The following is a 20306-nucleotide window of genomic DNA, read 5'->3' on the forward strand; positions in this document are numbered from 1 at the left end:
CGATTCCAGAGAAAACCTTTGCATCTTTAAAAAGCATCGTCTATGAAGTACAAAATGGACCAAACGTGAAGAAAACCAACCGATCCGAGTCAACGAGAGAGAGAGAGAGAGAGAGAAAGAGAGAGAGAGAGAGAGAGAGAGAGACCCCCTTCCCGACGGAAGAGAGCGGCGGTGACGTTCGGGCACACGTCGGGACGATCAACTCCCCGGGGGCTGGGACTGGCCCTCCTCTGTGCTCTGGTTGACCGCGGCGCCGGACGGAGCCGAGACGGCCGGGTTCGCGGAGGATGAGGAGGAGGAGGAGGAAGAGGAGGAGGAGCTCACGCCGTTGGAGGTGCTGACGGAGCTGTGCTGGATGGCCTCGTTCTGGGGGCTGCTGGGGACCGACATCTCCTCGCAGCTTTCGTCTTTGTCAGAGACTGAAACGACACCAGAAAACAAGCGCTGGAGCCTGAACAGACCCACGTTCTGTACAATTCTATTTTTTTTTGTAAGATGTTTACTTACATTTACACCTTGTAACTTTAAAGCTGAATATAGATACGTTGAGCTGCTCTTACCCTCACATCATGTGACCTAAACCTCTTATTTTACATTGAAGGGACGTATTTTAATTCCATGTCTGTGGAAGCATCAATGTACAGTGAGAAAGAATGTCTACTTCCCTCTTTTATTACCCTCCCAAAAAAAACTAAATGCACCTTTTAATATCGGATTTTCTGCTTTCTTGTAGTTTGGGAATTTTCTAGAAATGAATCCTGGTACGAAATACAGACCACACCTACCCATCGGGGACAGGATAGTAATCTAGGGGTTAAAGACTCTCACCTGACCGGCGGTGCCAAGAACGTGGCGGAAAACAAATGACCCGGGTGTTAATCACCCCCGCAGGAACAAAGACTTACACAATCTAAAAAGTGAACTCTCAGGTCAGTCGGTCAGAACTGATGAAGCCTTTCAGACGGGAGGAGGAGAAAAATGTCCACAAAATGTCCAGCTTGCCTTGAAGACAAACCAAAAAATTGGCAGTTTGCACCGCCCCCGGTATCCGAACGTTTTTATTTCGCGCGATATAACCCGGGAGGCTCGGGGATAGCTGCGTCACGTAGGCCCCATCAGACATAATACAGCGATTTGCATGTAGCGCGTGCAAACCATTTCATTAATCCCCATAATGCTACTTCTGCACCCTTTCCTTTAATTACAGCTCCAATGTCAATTTAAACCCACATCATAAGTGTACATTACATTCTGGGGCATGTGGCAGTGTTTCCCATCCCTAACTGCATTCTCATTTGTTTTTTGTTACCTTGCCAACTACTGCAGCGACAGATGATTACAGCACCTGATTTTAATGATGCTCACACTGGAGAGTAGGGAAGACTTGGAGTCGAAATGCCACCAGCTGTTAGGCAGTTGCATTGAATTAATTGGATCCTGATGGAAAAAAAAAAGAAAGAAAGAAAAAAAAAAAGACTCCACTCTCATGCTCTGTTTCATAAAGGAATAAGGAGCACCGTGATAATTAATATTGCTAATGATATGAAGTCACTTGCTATGGCACTTTGTAATTGATGGTTGGGCCTCGTATTTGAAAATGTAAAATACTGATTCTGTAGCAATTAAAGCGCGAAACACACACACACAGAACACACACACACACGAGGCCTCGTCCGCCTTCCGGACCGGACTTTGACCGTGTGATTTAGTGCAAGTGAATGTCAAACAGCTATAAACTCCCTTCGCTGTTTCACCACGCAGAAGGTCAGGCTCGGAATAAATCAGCTTGGTGGTTTTTGTTCCACGTTGAACTGAGCATTATTACTCCTAACAACATTAAGTGGTGGCTGGCTGATACATCATAATACTCTAAAAAAAATCCGGGGTCCCCGGGCACGGGGGGGTGGGGTGGGGGTGGGGGGCTTCTTTCCACTCTCTTGGTTTCTGAAGCGAGGTTCGCCGTCAACAGATGGACGGTTTGCCGTGCCAAGTGAAAGCATGTCCTGGCTTGTTTGCGGGGCAGTCTGGGTAATTTCCTTCCACCTGCCATGGCTGCGCCTCGGCAGGACGATGAAGGGTATTACGGGGTCTGGAGGGCAGCGTGGTCTTACGGGACGGATAACATCGAGAAAACAGAAAGCTGGAAGACTGTACATGAGTGAGTGAGTTAAGTGAGGCACTTTTCTAATGAACAGAAACGGTGTTGCTGGTGCAACAGGGGGCAGACCTGCTGGTGAGGGGGGTTACTAGAATCATAAAACATGAAAGAAAAACACAGTTGTAACACGTTGCAAGCATGTTTAAGGTGTATCTATCACACTGTTCAAACTGATTATGTGACAGGTTAATGCAGTTTGAGAAAAGATGTGAATAAATGCTGTTGTGTTGTGCTGTTGGCCCTGCTGGGCCACCGTACCATTCCGCTACGTCATCGGATTGGATGGAGGGACAGAATGAACCTTGTGGACTTTTATTCTCATAGTGAGAGTGTCTGAGAATGAAGTAATACCCAGTGCAATCGTTTTATTACACTATATTACAGTTTACTGTGTGTTTTAAAAAAACAAAAACTTTCATAATACCATTTGCAACACATGGACACTGATGCTAGGTGTGAAAAAAAAAGATTCCATGCTGCAGTTGAAGTTGGTTTTTACTTCTCCTCTTGAGCAATGCTCACACTGTGGCCCAAGCAACAACAGCAGTTAGTATGTGCTTCCTAGAACACAACCTCCCACAACAATGTCGTGCGCGTGGCTAAATGCAACACGCTGCATGGCTAATTGCCGCCGTGTTCCGTGTTGTTGTTTACTAGCGAAGAACTCCACAACAGCTTATAAAGAAACTTATAAAAGAGTCGACCCAGCAGCAGAAAATTCCTCCATTCCTCCCTGTGTTTGGTCCATTCAGAGTTCTGTGTTCAGATTGTGGTCAAACTTTAATCGAACGAGTTGCATGGGAAGTATTTATGTTTGTACCTGGGCTTGTTTCAGTTGACTAAAAATAAACCCTTAAAGGGAAAAGGTGAGGGCAAAGCAACAAGGTTGACAAAGAATATGATGAGGGTCACAACATGACTGATGAACGCGTCACATTTTCTCCACTTTCTTCACTTCATTGGCTTCCTGTGAGATTTAGATTTTATTTTATTAATTAAAATGGTCCCTTTCCGAGTTAAATCCTGACCCTAATCTGATCTAAACTAGTCAAGTCTATGCTACAATTTCCAATGACTTGCTGTCAAATAGACAAACTACTAGTATGAACTTCTAACCGGTAACAAGTTCGCTGGTTGAGATTATCTGGTTGTTGTACGTGGGCCGACCTGCTAAAAAACATTTAAAAGCCTTCATCTGAAGATCTAAAGGAAGCAAAAGTTATTTTTTTCACGTCTTTTCTTCAAACTCACTTTAATTAAATGACTAAGTTAATGTTTTTTGTTCATTTCAGTTGGTGTTTTCATAGCGGCACGCTTAGTCTTGTTTACTTATACAGCACGTTTCAATCTTACACGAATAAATAAAGTTGATATTATCGCATAGCAAAGATTTTTTCATTCGATTAAAGTTGGGAAATGTCCAATTAATTTGAACTTTATTACATATAAACTCAAATAGATGTGCAATTTATTTAATTATTTAACCATTTCAGCTCACGATTCAGAACGACAGGAATAATTCGGACGCTATTTATATACTCTTTGTATGTGTTGTGTTCACGTTTAAGTCATACGTTATGGAACCAAACTGACCTATAACGCCACACACTTCAAGTTGAAATTGGAGCAAAATGGAAAACTGTCTAATGAACACGATGCTGATGAAGTTCAGGGTACATTGGTGGAGGAGTTCGTGCAGTATTTTATGCTGCCATTCAACCACTCTATATTTCACTTTTCGCATTAGTTGACTTTCTTTCTGAGCGTGGAGAAAGAAAGAAAAAAAAATAACAATCTACAAGCTGTCATCATGAACCAAACCAATGAACTTGGGTATTTGGATGAGGTTATACTTTCACAAACAGTGTGGAAAAAAAAAAAAAGAAAAAAAAAGTAAGGTGCTTCAAATGTCATCCTTCACAGAGGTCTGTAAAGAGAGGACGGGCTTCCTCAGCAAACACGTGAGGAAGATGACCCAATTCATCTGCCGATCCGGCTCAAAACAATCTGCAGCGCGCCAAATGAGACCTGGCTGTGACAGCCCCGCTCTGGTCGGGAAACCATCAGTCCCATAATGCACGCGACGCGTGTCTGCGGAGCGGTTAGCAACAAGAGATGCATAATGAACAGCGCGGCTTGGTTTGGACGCCGTGCAACGAGAGCGTTTCGGCGGTCTTGTCGAGCTCGCCGCTTTAATGGACTCGTTTCAGTGGCAATCATTGTCAATACAAGTCAGTGGAGGCTTCGGCGGCACGGTGGCGGAGTGGCCCGGAGCGAACGCCGGCCACGTCTGAGGGAGACGGTGAGTTATGAGCTGAGAATCAGCATGACAGAGCCCCAGTCCGGGGGAAAACGAAGAAAAATAGGCGACATGATTCTAAATGAGACCCTGTGATGACACCGCGCAGCACGGGGGGCGACAATGGGAAGTTTGAAAAGAAATGGCAACAATCGTCCCATATTCTAAAACATTCATAATCGGTGTTCATTTTAAGAGGAGCATGTTCAAAAACAAACACTTTAATTACTATTCGTAGGTGACACACAAGTGGAGACCGTGCTCTGCCATCCAGATTTTTGACTCTCACACATTTGGTGTTTTAACACCCGTTCTGAAAAATACATTTAACTTCATCTAACAAATGTTTATTTGGGTGTCAAACGAGGAGAAAATGCTGCTTGCTTGAGGATGCCACCTGTGGCCTCTTCAACAGATGGGGACAAATACAATCTCTGAGAGTTTCGCAAATCCCCTCACACATAAATACCCAAACTTTTGTAAAGTTTTTTTTTTTTTTTTTTTTTTTTCTTCAAAAAACAAACAGAGGAAAAAAAAGGAACCTAATAAGTCACACGCTCTCTTGCCTGGCCGTAAGTAAGACATGTCCTTGTGGTGGTTAGCTGGAGCTCATTTTAGACACGTTTCACTGGAAGCCTCGGGCTGAAAATAATGGAGCATTACTCACTGTGATAGCCAGATTTCTTCTGCATGGCGGTTACAGGGCAATCTTTATGAGCCAGAAGAAGCTGCTTCAGCTGAGCCACTTCGTTTCTCAGCAGGGTGACTTCATTCTTAAGGAGAGCGGAGACACACAGCGGCACTCAATAAGCGAGGGGTGTCAAACGAAAACATGAAGACAAACAGGCGACAGGTGCACGCAGTTCAAATCCTCCAAAGTGATTTTCCAGGCAGACGGCAGAAGGTCAGATTCAAGCTTTTGGTGTGAATCAAAACAGAAAATTAAGACTGTTTTTTTCTTCTCCCTTTCAGCATTTTTACATACATCTTGGACTTTTCAAATGCCACGAACCATTCGTTATCTTTTTAAATATTAAATCAATGTGGATTCATAATCTACATTTACATTTCAATACCCGATATATGTAAAGGTCAGTGCCCCCTGTTGGCCACAATGTACATCTGAAGTGTAATTTTAACCTTTGGACTTTGTTTTCACCCACACAGAGCATGTATAATTAGACAACATAAACCAGTTGTAACCTGAAAACCAGCACCAGGAAGAAAAATGGTTCTGAATAAGACAAAATGGATGTTGACATACGGTGCTGGGAAAATTCCTCGTCAGGTCAGTTAATCCATTTGGTGATCGCAGCAGTAACGGGTCCAGTTTATTCAGCAACAGAAGTAAACAATGCCATATTAACAGCCAATTTTTTTTTTTTTTTTAGGAATCACCTCAAGCATCTTAAAAAAATAAATGCTAAATAAATGTTACCATGAAGAAACCGAAGGAACGGAAGCGATCTCCTTCCACAGAACATCTCTGCTCAGTTTGCCAACATGTTTTAAAACAGTCAGTTTGTTCAAAATATGCATGTGAAGAATTGAGACTACTTTAATGGAAAACGGTGGTCGCACCAAATATATTTGCAAAGTAGACAGTACTCACAACCCAAAAAACGTATTTATAAAGCAAATGCATGTGTTTGTATGTTTGCCAACATAACTGCGGTGAGATTGTAGTTTTTCTTTTAAAATGACTTATAAATGGGTTGAAATGGTGAAACAGTGTACAGTAAGCCCGCGTGACCACGACTTTGTACCAAATAAAGTCGTATTTCCTTCCAGAAAAAAAACCCAGCCAACACAAGGGTCGGTAACAGTATAATGAATGAATTCAGAATAAAGTATGATGCACTTTTCATTTATGTTTTTTTCCCTCTGCACTATAATTATGGGCCTTCAATGGCTACCCTGCAGCACATTTGTCAGAGGTGAACCGTTCAGATTGTCAGTGCGACTTTCGTAGATGCTGCCGAGATTTACACTCTTATGTCATTACGGCTCCCGGGGGAGCCGAGGATTTCTGCATGTCGTAAAAGTGAGCCACATTACGCTGAAGGTGACTTTAACTGGATTTAGAGCGGCCGGGGGCCCGTCGAACACCCAATGGCAGATTTAAGCGCCTTCTTTTCTCCTTTAAAAAAGGACTAAGGGTGGCTTAATCTATTAGTCTAAAAGCAGCCAATTTATTTGATTCCATCTGTTTAGGCTTGCTGCCGTTGGCAGGGCGGAGCTATTGTGAGACAGATTTAAACACAGCTGGAAGCAGCCTATGTTTCACATGTAGCCGGCAACGTGCTCGCTGTACTCTGTGAGCATCATCTTCCTTTCAGAACATTCTAATCCAGAACACCGAGGCTCATTTGTCCAAAACGTGACATGAGCAACAGGACAGCACTCGTGTCGGCGATGCTTGCGCCAACGGTAACAACAACCTGTAACATGTAGAGGCTTTTTAAAGTGAACTTTCAAGAGTTTTTAAACTCGTTTCCAACTTTGTGAATTAATCAAAATTGGGCAAATGGGCCTTGGGTGATGTTGGAGGCTCTGTGAGCTGCCTGGTCTGACACCTCATTAAAAAGCCAGTTAAGGATGATGTTAAAATAATTGTGCATCATTAGAGGCAGTTTCGCTGATCAGCTGGGCCATGTCAGCATGGGGGTTTTAACTAAAACTGCACTGCTGATTAATGCCTTTGTATAAAGCGCCCTTTATTCTCTGCCACATGTTGTTCCTTTCTTTTGTAGTTAACCGTGACGCGCTCGCCATCGATAACCTCAAAACCCTCTCCCATCCTTCCCTTTTCCATCTACCTTTGTTTAAATAAACCTCCTGGTTAGCACACCCATGACGAGCGGTGATAACTGGAGTTTGAACCAGATATTAACAAGATGAACTCATTTATTTTCAACTGCTGTGCACCCCCCCACCCCCCCGCCCCCCCCGCCTCCACCCACTGCATCTTATTCTGCTTTCACAGAAAATCCGACAGTGAGCAAATAAACAGCACATCTCATTTAATTGTGTGGAACACCGATGTGCCGCACCCCCGGCTCACACTTATCAACAGAGACAGCAGATACATGAACTGTTTCGAACTTGTCAGCATCAGATCCTAATTGCTTGCAGTGAAATGAAGGTTCAAAAAGACACCTTTCCCTGGGAGATTTTTGAGGCCATTCAGTAAACTGCTGAGACAGAAGCGAAGACACGCTTGTGTGCGACTGACATCTGGAGGATACATCTTTATTGACAGGGACATATCGATGTAAAGGGCTCGCACACACCGCTGCTGTCACACGGCAGCTCTTCTTAATCGGCTTTAATGACTTCATCACCGCAGAAGAGGAAAGTCTGCGCGTGCTTACGCTAACAGCACGAGCTGATGGAGAGACCGGCACGCCAACAGCACACACACATACACACACACACACACACACAGGCAAGCAAACACACCAATGAATACAAACAAAGGCAAGGGTGAAGGAAAAGCTTTAACATGCGCGAGCTGGAAAAGGAAGATGTGTGGAGCACCTGGAGTTGTCCGTTCATGGAGTTCAGGTCGTCGGCCTTCTTCTCCAGCGACTGGACCCACACTTTCCTCTTCTGCCGGCAGCGGGAAGCCGCGGCCCTGTTACGCTCCAGGAACTTGCGTCGCTTCTCGTCGGGGTCTTCGCTTGTCGTTCTGCGCCGCCGGCCCCCCGTGCTGGGAGGGTTTTGCGCCGGGGGCACCGGGGATGCCTGTACAACAACACCATAAATAATAATATTATCGATCGTGCCATGTGTGACTTGAACATCTTTTTTTTTTTTAAGTGACTTTGATGGAATAATTATGTCCTTCTGCAATCCAAGTGTAGACGTTAGGTCTGGTAGATCATTATGTGCCAACATTGAGAAATTCTGAAATATAATTGAACCTGGGGGGTTAAACATATGAGGACCAAAACAAGCCTTACAAACTATAAAAACTACGAAGACAATTAACTGCATGTCTTCCACTAAAACCATCATTTTGTCCCCTGATCAACACAGAAAACAACACTGAGGCCAAGAACTGAACATGTGAGTGCAACAAAATGCTGCAGCAAAAATTACATTAGCATCAAATGGATTCTGTGAGGGTGAATTTGTAAAAACATACTCAGGTGACAAGACTTTTGCCAATATAATTCTGAGGAGAATCAGTGAAGCAAAGAGGATTTCAGATTTCCATGATGCTCATCGCAGGTTCAGAAATTAAAAAAAGTTCATTCGATGTGAGCATTTTCTTCATTTGAGTTGAAAGTTCAGAGTTTTTGATTTGCTATGGAGTCTTTAAATTGTCATAATGGATGAAAATCATTGTTCTTTTACAAATTGCTGAGACGCAGCTTAGAATGTCTCAACCATCAGTCACCAGTATTAAAGACTCAATAAAACAGATTCACATCTGAAAGAGCCTGAATGAGGCCATTTTAGAAAAATCCTTAAAACTGCTGAATAATACAGTACTTTATTTTTATAGTTAAGTACTTTTATGGTACCCAACTCATATAGACAGCTAACGCCACTGATGAATTAAAAAAAAAGAAAATTTGTAAAAGAATTTACATGACAGGACTCCATTTCTAATAGATACAATAAACTCCATTAACAAAATCAAAGATTTCCCGTCTTTTAAAAAGACTAACTGAATTTGTTGTTGGTCTAAAGTAGATTCTGGCACTTTAAACTCAGCGAATATGGACTTTTAGACTCTGAACCCACATAAAAAAGACAAACCCTGGAGCTTTCTTCTTTTGGACACCTGTGACAAAGAGGAGCAGGACGATGGCGCCGCCGCCGCCAACTGGAGAAACTCACCGGCGTTTCTGTGGTGGAGGTGGCCGGCTGCTGGAGAGAGTGTGCAGAGGGCTCCTCGGGGGTGGGCAGATGAGGAGCCGGAGCCGGAACCGGAACGGGAATTGGAGCCGGAGCTGGAGCCGGAGCCGGAGTCAGGACGGCGGTGGGGGCAGGAGCCGGGGGCGGGGCAGGAGAGGCTGGAGCTGCAGTGTGGGTTACAGCACTGCTTTGGACTTCACCGCCGTCTCCGTTTGTTACCTGAGGAAGCTGCTGGCTTAATGTGGCTTTCAGTTTCTGGAAGGAAAATAGCCCAAAAATGTTAGTCAATTTAAAAAACTTTAAAAAAAAATATATATTACAGTATACACTCGGTTAGATATTCATGTACAGGTCCAAGTTTATGATGAAAATAACTGAGTTCCGCAACCGTTAATATGAACAATACCTGAAACACATCAATTACAATTACAAATCGTGCGGAAAAGCATTAAATGCTACATTCTCTCTCTTACATCTTCTCAACCTACAAATGAGGAATTTTTAGAAGCCACTTAGGCATCAATCTGGATCCATAATTGATCAGCAGATGCTCTCAGACTTCATGACAGTGGATGAACGACTGCTAAGTCCTTTCACACATGTTCAGAGCCGTTGAAGTCAGAGCTCAGTACGTGTACTTATGGAATGTTGCAGGTCTAACAAGCTCTTGCTCTTTTTGGTGTTGAAATGCAGATTGTGGCTGCAGTGCACTCTGGATCATGTTTCTCAGTCAATTTATGGATCCAAACAGCCTCAAACTATTTCTTTAGTGAAGGCAAGTTGATGACGGTTTTAAACCATTTAAAATGGCCCATTTTGAAGATTTCTGAATCTCTGTTGAAGCAACGATTCAGTTCTTCGAACGGCTGGTTTGGGTTGTCTTATATTCTGGGTTTAGTATTCATCCCCTGGCATTATGCTGATTTGTGCATCACTAAAGCTTGGGGGAGTCGGAAAACAAAAGGAACATGTTGGACGAGATGATTGACTGAACCAGTGAAACGTTAGCAATCAGATCATAGCAATCGGTTTCTGGACCATGTTGATAACAACCCATACAAAGGATTTCAAATTCTGCATCTCAAATGCTTTGGATGGCAGCAAGGATGAGATGCGGAGCCAGAGCATGAGCTACACTCGCTGGAGCAAAACTAGAGAGGCAGGAGATGTGTGTGAGGAGATAAACAAGTGAGGGAACTGGAGAGACCATAATGGATGTAATCAAGGAAACTTCTAGGAGGGTTGACAAAAATGTAGTGAGTCTGTGTGCCCTGTTATTTGTGCTCATAATGATAATATAATGCCATATTTATATGACCCTTATGTCAAAAAATAACATTAATTTCCTCATAAAAACAAGAATTGCTCCACAAAATCTATCAACATGTTCAACCAGGCTGGAGACACAGGAAATTAGTATTATTGTATTATTATTTTTTAGAATTTACGTTTTAAATTAAAACATTTTTTTACCTTCTAGAAATATTTACATTTACAAAACATCCAAATATTTTGCATGACCTGTACTGTGAAGAGTTTATGATTGAAAATCTCATTACGATCCATACACACTTCATAAACATTAGTGAAATAAACCTTTTTTTTTTTTCCCACCTGCATTTCTGTGAAATGCCAAGCGTAAGAACATAAAATAAGACTATAATACCATGTATGGTGCTCCTATCACTAACAGCAGTTTACAACACTAAGAAATGACTCAAGGTGAGAAACAGCATGTTTAAGGTTTTCTAATACCTCAAGCCTCAGAAATGCAAACACACCTTTTTTTTTTTAAGTTATAAACATGGTCTTTAACCAACTGTGTTTGAAAAGCCAAAAAGCTAGAAAATGTCAACATTGTCTGCCTTAGAAAACCGTGCTCAAATAAGTTCAGAGAAGATGTGGTTAAAGGGGACAGTATGTAAAAACATGTATTTAAAACTTCTGGAAATGAGTCAGAATTAAGGACCACAATGGGTTGTGCTGTAAATATGGATACTGAAGTCAGAAAGTTAACCAACTCGCTCAAGCAGGTCCAGTTTTGTGCATCCAGCTCAGTCAGTGCTCAATCCAGTGAGAAAAATGGCAGATTAAATAGTAAACACAGATCTCAACAACAGAGGCTGGTGTGCTTAATAATTACTAACACCCCCCCCCCCCCCCCCCCCCAACAATAACAGAAATACAAAATCGCTGGAACCAAGATAACTTGGTTGACTCACTACTGCCACCTAATGCACAGACGAGATATTGCAAAGTTTTGTACAATACCCCTTTAATAATAAACCCTACTTGAATTATTATTCAGTTTAATCCATTTGGTAGGAAACCAAATATTGTGCTTTAATGAATTCACTGCGTTTAAGACAGCCAGGGGAGTGGAGAAAAAAAGAGGCTGAATCCCTGACATCATTAGCAACAATATTTACAAGGTTATGTGGAAGATCCTCCTCCTTCCTCATCTTTCTGTTGCACAAAGGTTATAAAATAGGACACTTCACCTTTGAAAGGCACAAGGCTTTCACAACAAGCACATTTATTTTTCTTATGCCGTAATCTGGTCAGGCACAGCACATAATGTGACCCAAAGTATCCACATAAAAAAATAAATAAAAAAAAAGCCGTCTGAACACTTCCACCAGCCACACACAATCACTTCCCATTCTCGGGGACTATACCCCTCCAAAGATTGGTGTCCGAGACTCACAGGTCAATTCCTCTCGCATCAAACACTGAACAAACAAGGTGAAAGTGAATGAGCCTTTTCGAAGCGATAACAAAGTGAGAGGGAATACATTTACATGGGAAAACAGAGGACTGCATTATTCTAACAACTGCCTTTGCCAGACCAATCTATCTACCAAATTAGTTTATCGTGTAATACCCTTCCAGAAGCTCTTCTGGCAGAAACAAGATATTATTCTCCTGGAATGGCCCATAGAAAGCGAGGAAAAGCCAGTCAGATTCATATTTCATCTCTGCCATGGAAACCTCATCAGTGTAATAACCCTCCATCTCATGGGTGTTATTCAACCATCTGCTACTATATTACTTATCTTTATTTTGCAACTAATTAACAGCATAATCTTCTAAATTCAGCAAGTTAATTATCATTATTGTGGTCTTTGCAGCATCATCAGTCCTTGTAAAGTGCCGTCTCCACGCCCCCCCGAGAGCCGGGTGGGTGCGGGGAGCGGGCAGGTTGAGCTGGGGGTCTGTTTTCTTGACGCAGGCTCATTAGGTGTTTGCTGATGAGCTGAGTGCGGTGGGAGGCGGCGTGAGTGAGAGGGGAGGGGGGGGGGGGGGATGCAGGTCAGGCAGGATTCTGCTGAACAAAAGGTTCCATGCAGGGTGAGGCCGACTTAATGTGCCTCGCTGAGCATGTGCCAGGATGCCCCCAGCTGGCTTTCGCTGGTTTTCCCCCCCCCCGCCCTCGCTCTGGTTGGCCCTGGTGACGGCGTGCTGAGCACAACGCTGTCTCCACGTTTGTCATCTCCGTACCCCATGATCCTCGACATCCCCCCCCCCCCCCCCTTGACTTCCTTTCTCTTCCTCGCCAGTCAAGATCAATCCTTCCCCTCCCAACATGCACACCTCCCCTCTGCAGTTTATCTGCTAATTTCCAGAGGCGGAGCATGCTGCGAACACTTACAGGTTCTGTGATCCGTGCTTCATCACATTGCCACTGAACTCCCTCACAGCACTTTGTATCCCTGCCCTTCAACTATCACTTCCAATACAGGACTTCAAGACTGCAGCGAATTACTCGGGGAAAGATGGGGGAGTTCGTAGCAACAGCTGCATCGTGTTAAAAATCAGGAGAGCTTTGATTATTGGTGCTTCACATTCGTCTGCACAACCGTTTTCTCAATCACTTGTTAATTCCAATTCACACCTAGAAAGGAAACGTGAAACACAAGCAACGGTTGTTGTAATGTGTAATTCCAACGTTGTTACCAAAGCTTTATTGTAACTTTTGATTGACATCAAGTGTCAATGCACATAACCATGTGCATCAAATGTTATTAATATAGGCAAAAAAAAAAAAAAGACTTCTCACACCAGCATGTAGTGAGTCATTTCAATATGATTTAAAAGCCCTGTCTGATTATTGTTTATATGTAATTGTCATGGTTTTATTATTCTTATTGTATTCTTAAGGCTGGTAGTTTATGTTTTAACTAAACCATCAGGAAAAAACAAAAACAAACTTTACTTTAAATATTAAAATAGCTGTATATAGTTTTTATATACACCCCAGGTGCAGGAGGACAGCTTGCCATTAAAAGAGGGAATATGAAATATCACTACACTCTAACTATTTTGGAAGACTACATATGAATCTAGTGGCATCAACCTCATTTCCTCCAAAAAAAAAAAAAATACTGTCTCATTGTTCCAGTTAGTCATGCTCTCTTATTACCTCAGCTGTTATCATTTCTCTCAGATGGGAAATAACAACTTCAACATGGGTTTGATATCTGATGTTAAGAAAAGAAGGGATAATAAATACCAGCTTTGCTTCTGATTGGGCGGTCTGAGGCTGTGGCGAAGGAGGTCCTGGGATCCCGGGGACATTAGGCACGACGGTGACAGGTCTGACAAGCTGACGGCACAGACACAGACGAGTACGGGGAAAATTAGTCTTCGGGAGTAAAAAAAAAAAAAAAAGGAAAAGCAGGCGAGGCTCCCACGCACACGCACGCACGCACACACACACACACACACACACACACACACACACACACACACACACACACACACACACACACACACACACACACACACACACACACACACACACACACACACACACACACACACACACACACACACACACACACACACACACACACACACACACACACACTCATGGCAGGCTCTCAGAGTTTCCTCATATCTCAGCCTCATTAGGCTGGATGGCCTGTTATTTTGTGGAGGCAGCGCCACATGGAGATGCAGTGTGCACGCTAATGAACCTCTGCCTGCCTGCGTGCGAGCATATGGACGGGGAAGCTGAGGAGAGGATAGAGAGACATGAGTCAGAAGGCCAGACTCAGGCCTCCTTTCACAGTCGCTGACAATGAGACAGAGGGAGGCAGGGTGAGCTGGAGGAGGAGGAGGAAAGAGGGAGGAGGAGGAGGACGACGAGATGATCGAGTGAAAGGGAGGCCCACTGGTGGCTCGTGTTCTCCGTCTACTTTTGCCCTCTTTTACTTGTCAAAGGCTTTCCCTATCCCCACAGACCGGGAAAGAAAGAGGTTTTTCCCTGCTGTGTAGCTATCAGGAGATAATCATCTGCTGTTCAGTGTTCCACACAGACAATCACCACAACAGTGAACAACGAGACAAGCTTCCACATGGGGGAGTTCAAGGAAAAAAAAAAAAAAAAAAGACTTTCATTTGTAAGTGAGGAGCTGGCATGTACTGCAGCTTACAAAACACATCAATCGAATCATCTATCGGCTCTGCCAGAAATCAAGAGCATCAATTTTAATTGTACAAGGACAAATAGCAGTAAAGTGTGCTGGACTGGAGCCTGCTGGCTGCTGCACCTCAGCCCGTGTCTTTGTCACAGTGACACACAGTGGAGGTCCATCATTTCACTCGACTCTTCTGTTTTGAACTGGCTGCCAAATCTGAGGTGCCAAAGCAGTAAATAGCCCCTCCGCTGAATTAACTAATACACCTCTGCACCTAATGTCACATGTAAGCATGACTTTAGACGGATTTCAGATTTATCGATGTACGCAACCTCCCACAAAACAATTAAGAATTATGGTTACCACATAGTGAGTAACTCACATGTAAATCTACCGCCAAGCAGAGGATTGTGTAAATCAACTCTTCACTATGAAAATGATTCTAATAATGAGTAAATAACTCTACAGGCATTTACAGACACAACTAAATACCATCACATTAAGCCGAAGGGTACTTACCTGCTCTGGAGTTGTCCATATTATATTTACACATCAATAAGATATAAGACACTTTCTATTAACACGATCAGACCCCAGAAACGTCACATTACTTCAATTTTCAAGGCTCATGCATTTATACGTTTGTGAGAGGTGGGTGTGTCCGCCTGCATTTGGCTTCACTGGCTTCAAGACCCTGATCTGCATGTTCAGATGTTTTGCTGCAACACATCTGAAACGACTGATTATATCAGGGTTATAGCAGGGTCACCAATTGACGAAAGGCCCCAGCATACTGCCACAAGAACCCATACGAACAAGAAGAAAAGTTGGGCTGTGAAAAAAAAAAAAAAAAAAAAAAAAAAATTTCAGCAGGAGAGTTCGTACCCCATGAAAAAGCCGTCTAACTCGTAGGCCACGCCCCCTCACGGCAGGCACACATCTGAGAAGCAGCGTTTTAACTTATTTCTCGCTTCCAATGTTTTCGGAAATACATTTCTCTGAAATGCTTCAGCAATAAAAGCGTGAGGTGCTCAGGTGCGTCGCGTGAGCCCGCCCTCTGAACTTTTAAGGAGCTGCGGGCCTCTTACAGTAGTGAGATTACAAGTTAATTATGATTACAACATGATAAGTCATCGGCGGGCTGGAACATGGCAGTGCGGCACCCACACAGTTCGGCCGGGGCGGTTGGCACAGCCGTACCAAATGACGTCGTTTTGTTTGGCGGGACCCCGCAGTGCCCAACTTTCTTCTCGTTCTTGTGGAGTGTGAAGGGAGAGACATGGAACGGGCAGGACAGCGCGTCTGAAAAACCTCTACTGCTCTGGAGAGCGCTGAAAGTCTGTGTCAGTGAAGCAAAGTACAGGCAGGAAGTGTGTGGCCAATAAAAACAAAAAAAAACAAGACTCACTGGGATTGTAGTTGGAATATGTACACTTGAGCTTGTGATAGACGCAGGTATAGCGACTGGCATGGTCTGGCCATTAGGCAGCTGTAAGAGGACAGGGAAGGTACCAGACACTGGGCTAAAAAGAGGAGAGACAGGAAGTCATCATGAGGCGAACAACTTTGTCGTCAAATCAAAACTCAGCATGTGTCACATATGGAAAACAAAGGGTGATTTAAAAAAAACAAAACAATGTCAGATGCAGGCAACAACAGAAGAAATCAAATAAGATTTATGAAAACGGCAGCTGTGTAACAGAGTCAAACAAGGCTACGAAAAATCTACGTTACCTTCACAGTAAACTTAATAAGCACCATCAGTGTTGCCCTTGTCAAGAAGTCTGGTAAAGGAGACCCCATAATCCGGAAACACCGGCAGTTTTCATTCCATCATCCATGTCAAGGTTTTAAAATGCTGATGAATGTTTAGGGATATAGCTACTACAGTAAAACATCACATGATCCACGATTTAAGGTAAATCATTAAGAGCTGTTCTCCTGTTCATGGTAGTCACTCGCTGTACTTGTTTATGTGCGGGAGATAAAGCTTCACGCCACACACACGTCTAATGAGTCCACGTGGGACAAGGTTTACCTCAACTTCAACCTGAACCTGCATATAGATTCACAAAGTAGAATTAAATGGTTTTTTTTTTTTTCAAGTCATCATCATAAAAATGAAAACAATGACCAAAAATCCTTAAACTTGGCCCATTTTCTAAAGGGACATCTACATCTCCACACAACAGTGACAGTTTAACACATTTTTTTTACATATTCAGCCCAAAGGAGACTTTAATTTTCCACCTTTAATCAATGCCTCAGAGACACTCACAAAATGTATCTCCATGCTATACGAACCAGGAATTCACACCATGAGTTAAAGGCTGAAACAGAACCGCTGACATGGATGAGACAGTGAAAATTGTTGACTTATACAGGTGCATCTAAAAACAAAAAGAGAAGTCAAATACTGAATAATTTATTGTATTGCCAATTAATTCTACACCCACAAGTTTCCATTTTCATTTTGATTGTGATCATTCTCATCACTGGTTAGAAACGGAAGGAGGAAACTCTGATGGTGTAAAATATTCGGTTACTGCGATTTGGGTTTCATGACAGAGCAACAGTTTGAGTTCAATAGTGGGAAAACAGAGTCATCTTATTTTAATAGGATTTTTTTCAGATACACCTGTTGTGTTACAGAGCAACACTGACCGTTTTGGTTTTTTTTGAAGATGAAATGTTTACGGCCCAAAGAAATGTCCTTAAAAGTGCAAAGATAAACTTAAAAAAAAAAAAAAACAAGCGCATGCCTCATGAAATATGAGCGCACCAAGACAAATCTACATCAACAAAAAAAAAAAAGAATTAAAAAGGAAATGATGATTATATAGATCTAGGAATTTAAGAAAAAAACAAAAATGGACATATTAAGTTACTTACACTATAGGCCTATTAGTGGATGGGACTTGGGTAATAACAGAGCTAGATGTTGGCGATGGGAGAGCTTGCTGTATTACAACACTAGCCTCTGAGGTTGCTAGGAGTACATTGGGAACTTGGAGGGATGCAGGATGGACTATAGTGGATGTTGGCAGTGAGGCTGGCTGCAAAGATAAGTCCTGGAAACATCATACAAGACCTTAGCTGCAAAAAGTGCTTCAATAAAATCCAGACCACTAAATATTCCTCTCAAATAATGCTGCTACGTTATGCTTTCCTGAACAATAGAAACAGGAGTGATTATTATGTGCAGTACAGCGAGTAATTTTCACTGTGTTTCCACAACATGAGAAAAAAAAAAAAAAAAAAAAAAAAGGATAATATTAGTCGTTAAGTAAAATCACATAGAAAGGAACAAAATAAAACACTTTAGAATTAGTATCTAATTCAGTGGAGTCGCAGATTTGAGAATAAATTAGTGAGGACATTGTTTATCAGACGGGTAAAAGCAGAAACATGTACCTTGTCGTCATTTGTTGTGGACTCTGGATGAGGCAGAGGACTATCTCGATGCGTCTCTATAGTCGTGGGCTCTTCGATTTTGTTGCGTATGATGGGCGTGGCGAGCGGTGACAAGTCAAGGGGTAACTACGTCACAGCACCAAACACAGAGGGGCAAATCAGCATCGACGAAGAAATTCAAACGATCATACGACAGGTTTCGTAATAAGATCTACCTTTTTAATGTCATCCTCTGTTGCTTTTTTGAAGTCGTGGTCGAAGGGACTTGCAAGTTCATTGAAAAGCCCGACTTCTTCACAGTTCTTCAGAAAGCGGGTCGGCGTAGGGGTTTGGTCTGCAACGCAGCAAAGCTTCAGCAAAGGGAGCGCAGCAGGAAGGCTGAGCAACATTTAAACATGGGGGGAAAAAAACAACACTCACCAGCAATGATAACGCCATCGTTCCTCGCTGGACCAAACTTCAGGGTCATCTCATGTTTGTGTTTGTGGACGGCCAAGTGGTCTTCATTTGTGAATCTCTGTGTGGGATCCATAACACAGACATAATAATGAAACTTGATCGAGAACAGGAAAAGGTTCACATGTCCTGCACGTTTTTAAATCTCATCCTGACACGCACTTATTCTAATGTTTAATGAAAAAAAAAAATTCTGTCCGTTTTGTTTCGTTTCACATAGTTATTGTTCATATTGTCACACATATTTATCACTTTTATATTAAATGAAGACACAGATGGTAAACACTTTTTTTCAACGAGATAATAATTTATATGGGGAATGAAATATAGGATTATTTTAAAGAAACATGGTCTCAAAAAGTGTAATCCTGCGTCAACACACCAGATTCAAATGACTGTTTGCTATCCAAATTCAGCAGATTTGAAAACCTAGTCATTTGAATAGGTTTCTAAATACATTCATGTTGATCATTTCACATGTGGAATGCGGAAGTCCATTAATCAAGCTTATTAAAATAGCACAATTTAAGAAAAAAAAACCCCAACCACAAACAAGCAGCTAATGACCTAAGTGCTGTGTATAAACAGATAAAAGGCAAATCAGACATTTGAAGAAATAAAGTTGCAGGAAACCAAATTTAAGTAATAAAATTATCTTTTTAATCATGGGTTCGTCTGGGAAGGACATTGAGAATAAGAGGGAAAAAAGGCAGTTTGACTCATGAATAATTGATCAAAAAGAAGCTGCTGAAAATGACTTTTTGATGTAGAGTGTTAAATAATTCTTTAGAGTTATTTCTTATCCAGGAATGCATCGACAAAACATCATTACATACCTATTGCTGTGTATCACTGTTTGGTGCATTTGGCACCAACAGGTTAACTGTTTCACAATAACAAGGAGAATCACCCTCTCACAGTTTAAAAACACTGGCTTTAAAACTTTTAAACTGTAGCAGATATCTAAATATTGAACTAAATAAAGAGGTACAGCACAAATAAAGATGACAAGTAGGATGTTGAAACATCATAGTCTGCCACAGCAGTGGAAAGAGAACACACTCACCTGTCCACAGCCAGGAGCAGTGCATTGGAAAGGTTTATCATCACTCATATTAAGGAATTCCTGTTTCCTCGCCCTGTGATCAACGAGAAGCAGATATCTATCAGATCAACCGATGCACGTTCCTGTGTGTGTTTCACTGTTTATAAATATGAGCAAGCAGATCTGAGTATGTGGACAAAGCCCGTGGATGAAGGGCGGCTGCTGGGATTGTTTACACCTCGGTGTCATCATGGTGAGTCTCGGTTCACTTGTTCAGGACAACAAAAAAACCAACAAAAAACCCAGGCAATTCGAGGCAAACACGCACAGCGCTTCTCCCGCTGACTTCTCTAACTAAGAGTTTTCTGTGCATTAAACAAAAAAAACAAAAAACAAAAAAAACCAACAGCTGTGAACACAGACAAGCTCCGCTGTTTTTTTCAGGCGTCTGCACGGAGCGTCCTGATTCCTGCGTTCACACACCAGCGTCGCCATGTTAGGACCCAAATATCAGAGTAAACACGGGAGGTGTCAACGTTTATTTCAAGGCCGTCTCTTTGTGCGAGAGCACGAGTAATTCACAGTGCCAGAAATTATGTCTTTGATCGCATTTACGAAGCCATTCGCTGTCAGTTTAGGTGC

General features: G+C 42.4%; 1 protein-coding gene across 3 annotated transcripts; it reads right to left on the bottom strand.

The window, feature by feature from the left end:
- Nucleotides 1-59: 59 nt before the first annotated feature.
- Nucleotides 60-19816, bottom strand: atf2 (activating transcription factor 2; the record flags this gene model as incomplete). 3 transcript variants are annotated; one of them, XM_080498745.1, is made up of 7 exons in its annotated part: nt 18164-18291; nt 16158-16272; nt 13840-13932; nt 9309-9581; nt 7998-8204; nt 5125-5230; nt 60-419 (listed from the first exon to the last, which is right to left on the bottom strand). In XM_080498745.1, exons 1-7 carry the CDS (start codon nt 18172-18174, stop codon nt 199-201), a joined length of 1026 nt encoding a protein of 341 aa, XP_080354871.1. In that variant the 5' UTR covers nt 18175-18291. The 3 variants fall into 3 exon arrangements, 2 of the variants coding, with proteins under 2 accessions (XP_080354871.1, XP_080354872.1); XR_013936668.1 differs by lacking the exons at nt 60-419; nt 5125-5230; nt 7998-8204; nt 9309-9581 and adding exons at nt 18379-18497; nt 18584-18680; nt 19686-19816 and having other exon boundaries at nt 18164-18289; XM_080498746.1 differs by lacking the exons at nt 60-419; nt 5125-5230; nt 7998-8204; ... (1 more) ...; nt 13840-13932; nt 16158-16272 and adding exons at nt 17638-17820; nt 18379-18497; nt 18584-18680; nt 19686-19816 and having other exon boundaries at nt 18164-18289.
- Between the last annotated feature and the right edge of the window lie 490 nt (nt 19817-20306).

The sequence above is a fragment of the Blennius ocellaris genome (assembly GCF_963422515.1).
Source record: "Blennius ocellaris genome assembly, chromosome: 6".
Lineage (NCBI taxonomy): Eukaryota > Metazoa > Chordata > Actinopteri > Blenniiformes > Blenniidae > Blennius > Blennius ocellaris.